We start from the raw sequence: 7,657 nt of genomic DNA, 5'->3' as shown, positions 1-7,657 counted from the left end.
AATTTAAACTCCTTGGAGGTAGTCTTATTTCCTGCTCTATCTCCAGAACCTAGCTAGCACTTGGAGATCATTCAGAACATCTCACTTAATTATCAGTGAACGAATACCCTACCAATTACGGGCACAAATTCTATAATATATGAAAGGGGTTTGAAATGTATGAAATACATAAATGTAAGGCATTATTACTGTCTGAATTTAACTTTTGTTGACTGGATCCACGGACAAAATACAAGTAGAACCAACTCAGCTCTGTCGATCCCTAAAGTTTTCCGTCTTATTATGTGCCCACATTGTGCCTCAAAAAATATTTACCCAAATGAGTAACTTAATGGTGAGAAAGGTTAAGTAACTGGCCCAAGGTCCAGCGACAATCACGCCAGAGCTCTGACTCACTCTCTCAAGATTGGAGCTGACCTACCATGTTAATAAGGCAAACGTTTGAAGGTAGTAGCGACGGTCCTTGTGCCCTAGGAAGCAAACAGCTCGCGGTTGTGACTCGCGCTAGGCTCGGAGGACAAGGTCTGCACAACAACACGGCCACTTCCGGTTTTCTAAACAGTCCTGGCGCCGAGCTCCTGACGTCAACCGTGCACGACAAGGCGCCGCCGTGACGTCCTGCTCTTCCTGTGACCTTCAGACCCGCGGAGACGTCGGCGAAAGGAAAGCCTCTGCCTGTTCTCTGATTGGCCGCGCCCTGAGTCTAGCCCCGCCTTCCGACTTCCGCTCTCGCTCGTCGAAGAAGCAGTCAGGGTCTCCTCGGAGTCTCGCGCTTGAGGACTCCGCTGCGACACGCATTTAAGATGCCTCGTGGAAGCCGAAGCCGCACTTCCCGCGTAGCCCCTCCGGCCAGGTGAGGCCACCGCGAGGTTTGGGGCCCTGCCGGCGCCGTGACGCAGAGGGAGGTTGCGCTGGGCCTCGGGGCAGCGGGGCGGCGGGGGACGGGGGAGTCCGAAGGCTGGGGCGGCGTGGGCCCGCCTCCGGTCGCCGCAAGCTGGTTGTAGGGCTTTGGCTAGTTTTCCCGTTAGTGGCAAACTTGCTAATTTGGAACGTCCATGAATTATTACTTAAAATACTTAGAGTCCATTTTAAGTTAAAACAGGCCACTTCTAGAAAGAAATGGATATTCCTAAGTGTAATTTGGCTGAAACGTCAAAAATAGGAAGAAGAGCTTCCCTGGTGGCGCAGTGGTTAAGAATCCGCCTGCCAGTGCAGGGGACGCGGGTTCGAGCCCTGGTCCGGGAGGATCCCACGTGCCGCGGAGCTACTGGGCCTGTGCGCCACAACTTCTGAAGCCCGCACGCCACAACCACTGAAGCCCTTGTGCCTAGAGCCCATGCTCCACAAGAGAAGCCATCGCAATGAGAAGCCCGCGCACCAGAATGCAGAGTACCCCCCCCCCCCGCGGCAACTAGAGAAAGCCCACGCGCAGCAACGGAGACCCAATGTAGCCAAAAATAAGTAAATTAAATAAATAAATTTTTTTAAAAATAGCAAGAAAAAAAAAGTGTAAGGTAGTATAATCAGGATAAATGATCGTATTTCAGTTCAGTAAATAATCTTTGAGAACCTTCCAGGAGCAGTGAGCATTCTAAGGGCTCAGCCCAGTAGGGGACACAGTCACTAAGGCCTCACGTCTACATGACGTTTTCTAGTTCATAAAATACTTGTAAAATGTACTGCCAATTGCACCTCCTGATAGCCTCAGACGTAGATGTTTTCCTGTTTTACAGGAATAAGGAAACTAGAGACTCAGAATAAGTGACTTGTCCAGGGTCATGCCACCAATAAGTAGAGAAGCCAGGTCTCAGACCTGAGTTTTCCGGTGACAAATTCAGGACATTTAGCAGAGTACCACGTTGCTTCTCTAGACTAAGGTGAATTGTGTTCAGACTGCATGCTAGAAGCGTAGGGAAGGAGTTCACTTAATGGAAAAACGCTGCTATCCAAAGGAGAGGAAACCACATTTTTGTAAAGTTAGACCAGATACCACCTGATAGGAAGTGAAGTCATAAACTTTTGACCTAGCATCATTTGAGGGAAGAGCGCCCAAGGAAACAATCTAAAAATGCAGAGTTTGTATAATCTGTGTGAAAGATTTTTGGAGCAACATTGGACATATTAGTGAAATTTTGAAGACATCCAAATTTTCTACAGATGGGAAATAGTTGAAATCAGTTTTGGTATAACAGTTCAGGCAAGTCACTTCCACTTACTGGGCTTCAGTTTTCTAATCTGTGAAATGAAGGAATTGGACTAGTTTATTTCCCCATATGACTATCTTTCCGTGTTCATTCAATTGTTACCAGCTCAGTGAGACCTCCCTTGACTGTCCTAAAATTGCAGCATCCCACAACATGCTGCCCTCTCTCTCAATATTTTTTTCTTAACATTTATTTGACCCCTCAATAGGATGTCAGCTCCACGAAGGTAGAGGGTTTTGTCTCATTAACAGTTATATTGATTTTTATGACGTATTGGAATAACTGTTCTCTAAAGATACTATAGACTTTGTGAATACATGGAAATGGTTAGAAAAAAGCAGGGAAGAAAAGGTTATACTTGGTGATTACAACCGTAAAAGGTTAAAGAGAAAATGATGTAAATAGTTCAGGGAATTGTGTTCTGTAAGGTTTTCTTGTATGTATGTAGTATTTGCGTTTAATAATTTAAAATGAAATCCTGAGGTTATTTTAATATACAAGGGGTTTTCGTTTGTTTGTTTGTTTATTTAAGTTGACAATTTCCTGGGACTTCCCTGATGGTCCAGTGGTTAAGACTCCGCACTCCCAATGCAGGGGGCCTGGGTTCGGTCCCTGGTCAGGGAATTAGATCCCTCATGCCGCAACTAAAGATTCCACATGCCGCAAAGAAGATCCCGCGTGCTGCAACTAAGACCCACACAGCCAAATAAATAAATATTATTATTTTTTTTTTTTTATTTTAAGATTTTTATTTATTTATTTATTTATTTATTTATGGCTGTGTTGGGTCTTCGTTTCTGTGCGAGGGCTTTCTCTAGTTGCGGCAAGCGGGGGCCACTCTTCATCGCGGTGCGCGGGCCTCTCACTATCGCAGCCTCTCTTGTTGCGGAGCACAGGCTCCAGACGCCCAGGCTCAGTAATTGTGGCTCACGGGCCTAGTTGCTCCGCGGCATGTGGGATCTTCCCAGACCAGGGCTCGAACCCGTGTCCCCTGCATTGGAAGGCAGATTCTCAACCACTGCGCCACCAGGGAAGCCCAAATATTATTTTTTTAAAAAAGAATATAGCATTGACTTAATATCCCGTTGGATTTATTAAAAAAAAAAAAAAAAAAAATTGACAATTTCCAAACTTGGTTGGGAGTGGGAACTTCATACTTTCTGTTCCTTTCTTTCACAGCCGGGCACCTCAGATGAGAACTGCGCCCAGGCCAGCGCCCGCAGCTCAGCCACCAGCAGTGGCTCCACCATCTGCTGTTGGCTCCCCTGCTGCTGCTCCCCGGCAGCCAGGTCTGATGGCCCAGATGGCAACCACTGCAGCCGGCGTGGCTGTGGGTTCTGCCGTCGGCCACACTCTGGGTCATGCCATCACTGGTGGCTTCGGTGGAGGAAGTAATGCTGAGCCCTCAAGGCCTGACATCACTTACCAGGTAAGATTTGGGGCAGCATTCTCTTCGGTGGTGTATTTTATGAGAAAACCTAGTTAGTTGTAAGTGCCTTATGTATTGGGACTGTCTCCACATGTGGAGAATGGTTTATCCATATTTGGCAGCAGTTGCGTTAGTACCTTACTTAGGTAAGAGAGTCAGAGAGTCCTGGACAAATGGTGTTTCTTCTCAAGGAGTAGAATTGTGGCAGTTCAACCTGATGCACTGTCAAACAGCCACATTCCCCTTATTTTAAGTATTTTGGGGAATTCCCTGGTGGTCCAGTGGTTAAGACTTGCCGCTTTCACTGTCATGGGCCCGGGGTTCAATCCCTGGTTGGGGAACTAAGACCCCAGAAGCCGTGTGGCCTGGCATAAATAAATGAATGAGTGAATGAATGAATGTATATATATATATATATATATATATATATACACACACATATATATGTTTTGTTTTGTTTGTCCTGGTCACGCTTAACTAATTCAGTCTCAAGCTTCGTTAAGTGTTCAGAAATCTTTTTAATGGCTCTGTGCTCTCTCATCTCTTACCTGATATTTGCCACTGCCCTTCTTTCTGAGATATGTGAATTTTCTCCTCTAAGGAGCGTGGGTGTGTACTCTATTGTATTTCTGATGTACTTAAAACTCTCATCCATCTATTTTTCTACAGTAGGCCCATTTTTTCCTCCATGAAACATCACTGAACCACTGGTCTTTAGATGCCCAGATAACCACTTTATTTGCATCTTTGTTCATGAATCTTTCTGATTACAACTGGGATTGTTTTTTTTTTATAAATTTATTTATTTATTTTTGGCTGTGTTGGGTCTTCGTTTCTGTGCGAGGGCTTTCTTCATTTCTGTGCGAGGGCTTTCTCTAGTTGTGGCAAGCGGGGGCCACTCCTCATCACGGTGCGCGGGCCTCTCACCATCGCGGCCTCTCTTGTTGCGGAGCACAGGCTCCAGACGCGCAGGCTCAGTAATTGCGGCTCACGGGCCCAGTTGCTCCGCGGCATGTGGGATCTTCCCAGACCAGGGCTCGAACCCGTGTCCCCTGCATTGGCAGGCAGACTCTCAACCACTGCGCCACCAGGGAAGCCCCACAACTGGGATTTTTGGTAAAGCTCATTTCCTTCTGCCTTTAATTTTTTTCACTGTCCATGTTATTAGATAGAAACTTTAATTTGCATCTGGTTCTAGTTCTGTTCCCCCAGTTAACCTCACAGAGTGGCTATTGCTCTTTGTTCAGGTATAAGTCTGATTTCCTTTTTTTTTTTAAATTTTTATTTATTTATTTATTTATTGGCTGCATTGGGTCTTCGTTGCTGCATGTGGGCTTTCTCTAGTTGCGGCAAGTGGGGGCTACTCTTCCTTGTGCGCAGGCTTTGGGCGGGGGCTACTCTGCTTTGGGCGGAGGCTACTCTGCTTTTCATTACAGTGGCTTCTCGTTGCAGAGCACGGGCTTTCTAGTTGTGGCGAGCGGGGGCTACTCTTCGTTGCGGTGCGCGGGCTTCTCATTGTGGTGGCTTCTGTTGTTGAAGAGCATGGGCTCTAGGCGCACTGGCTTCAGTAGTTGTGGCTCGCGGGATCTAGAGTGCAGGCTCAGTAGTTGTGGCGCACGGGCTTAGTTCTTCCTCGGCATGTGGGACCTTCCCAGACCAGGGCTCGAACCCGTGTCCCCTGCATTGGCATGCAGATTCTTAACCACTGCGCCACCAGGGAAGTCCCTGATTTCCTTCTTAACAGTCCTGAATGTTATGCCTTTGCAGGAGCCTCAGGGAACCCAGCTGGCACAGCAGCAGCAGAATGGCCCGTGCTCTTTTGAGGTGAAACAGTTTTTGGAGTGTGCCCAGAACCAGGGTGACCTTAAGCTTTGTGAAGGTTTCAGTGAGGTGCTGAAACAGTGCAGATTGGCGAACGGTAGGTGATACCTCAATCCATGGTTGAACTTGCATCTGCTTAATTCACTGAATGGTACCCCTGGACCTTATAAAACTTAGGGAGTCTGTGTTTGATAAATTAAACTGACAAATTAGAGGAGATATTGTTTAAATTACTCTAAAAATAATCTAACTCTTCTAACAAGGAGCTAGTCCAGAGTTTTCTAGTCATTATCTTAGGCTTTTACCTGCTTAAGGAAGAATCAGATTCAGTTACGTTGTGAATCTGATTCTTCCTTAGGCAGGTATAGATTAGTGTGCCAAGATCTTATTGTGGTTATTGCGTAGCCTTAGTGCTGATTTCACCAAAGTCCAGGAATGAGCACAAGATCCGATAGAGCCTTGTCATTCTGCGCACCTCATTTGAGAGGGGCAAGTTTATTAAATCCCTCAGTGGAACTTTGAGATTTAGGTTCTCTGGAATGTTGGCAGTCAACTTGTTTTTGTGTGATTTCCTCCTATCAACCTAAGAATTCACCATCTATTAAAAATGATTATTTTCATTTTCCCGCCTGCATTTTTATTTGTTTATGTATTTTATAGTTGTGCATATTTTATTTAGAAACTTAGGGTTTTTGTGGATAAATCTATAGTTGATTCTCATGGAGTCACAGAGTATACTTAATATATACAGAGTCATTTTTCAGGCCTCTTATACTGAATTGGTCTAGGCCAGAGGTTGACCACCTGTGGTCCATTTACAGAAACAGGTGTCAGCAAAGCCATCCTGACACCTGTTTCTGTAAATAATTTTATTGAAACACAGCCATCTCCTATTCATTTAGGTATTGTGTATGACTGCTTTCCATGGCAAAGGAAGAGTTGAGCAGTTGTGACAGAGACTATATGGCCCACAAAGCCAAAAGTATTTACCTGATTCTTTACAGAAAAACGTTTTAAAACCCTGGTCTGGGCCAGTGGTTCTCAAAGTTCCCCACCTTCATTTATGTAGGAAATAGGGGAGAAGTTAATCCTTATAGGTGGTCGAACTGTGGAATTAAGAGATTGCATGGCCAAGTTTATCAGAAGTCTTTGATGAAGCTACGTCTAATACCAGAGTAATTATGCTTCTGCTTCAAAGTGTAGAGTTGAGGTTTTATTGGTTGCAGGATGCCTTAAACAGCTTATGAAGGAAACTAATAACCTTGGGCTTCATCCCTGCTTTCATAATTTGGAGGACTTCTGTTTTGTTGAGAATACGTAGCTAGTGCTCTTCTAACAAACCTTTTCTGTTTGCAGGGTTAGCTTAATCAAGAAGTTCCAGTTGAAGGCATGGAAAATCATCTCTCATGACCACGTTGATTTAGCATTAAAAATATAATTGATAGTGAGGATATAAAGTGTGAAGCCACCAGTTAAACTGCTCCTCAATCATTAATAGCTTTTGTGCTTCAGGATTGCAGTGGAAGAGGGTATTCTCACCATATGGAAGCTCACTGAGATGATATTGAGTTTGGGGCTAGGCGGATGTTTGTGTGGCCTCTTAAACATGCTTTTGTTTGTGAATTAATTAGAATAAAGTGATTTTATTTCCAAATGTGTCTCAAGTATAAGGTTATAAATCACACATGGTATACACATGCTGAACAGAATGCATTTTGCAGAAGAACACAGTTGTCTCTACATGTCTTTAAGTGTATCTAGTCTGTAGTCTCTGGATGTTAAAGTAGTGGCCACCTGGAGGATCTGGCAGAGCTTCCTGAGGAGCTTTGGTAGAGAAATAGTTATGTGAGGAGTAGCTCCCTAGCAAACGTGCTGCTCATTAAAAAGATTCCAGGTGGTACAGGCCTTTGGAGCCAATATTCAGGAAACTGAGCAGTAACGAAACTAAAATACTAACTGTTCTAATCAGGTGAATGATAAAGGAAATGTGGGAGCAGACCCATTACACGTGTGGGCTCCCTGTGGCCAGGTCAGCACTACATGGCATTGTTAACCTAGGTTATCCAGTTGGTTGGAGATGAAAATTCATTCTCAATACAGGCAGTTTCCCTGCAGATGTTTTTATTCTACTTAAGGCATTGTAGCTTCCTCTTCCTGAAAGACTCAAGTTGCCCTCTCCAAGCTGTCTTAAGTCCATGTTGGA

At 44.8% G+C, this 7,657-nt stretch overlaps 1 protein-coding gene across 1 annotated transcript; it reads left to right on the top strand.

The window, feature by feature from the left end:
- Positions 1-690: 690 nt before the first annotated feature.
- Positions 691-7,112, top strand: CHCHD2 (coiled-coil-helix-coiled-coil-helix domain containing 2). Its single transcript, XM_082432472.1, has 4 exons — positions 691-853; positions 3,384-3,633; positions 5,401-5,551; positions 6,811-7,112. Exons 1-4 carry the CDS (start codon positions 804-806, stop codon positions 6,819-6,821), a joined length of 462 nt encoding a protein of 153 aa, XP_082288598.1. The 5' UTR covers positions 691-803; the 3' UTR covers positions 6,822-7,112.
- The last annotated feature ends 545 nt before the right edge of the window (positions 7,113-7,657 follow it).

This window comes from Balaenoptera physalus (genome assembly GCF_965194825.1).
Source record: "Balaenoptera physalus genome assembly, chromosome: 16".
In the NCBI taxonomy this organism is placed as follows: Eukaryota; Metazoa; Chordata; class Mammalia; order Artiodactyla; family Balaenopteridae; genus Balaenoptera; species Balaenoptera physalus.
This window is presented reverse-complemented; position numbering and strand designations above follow the sequence as displayed.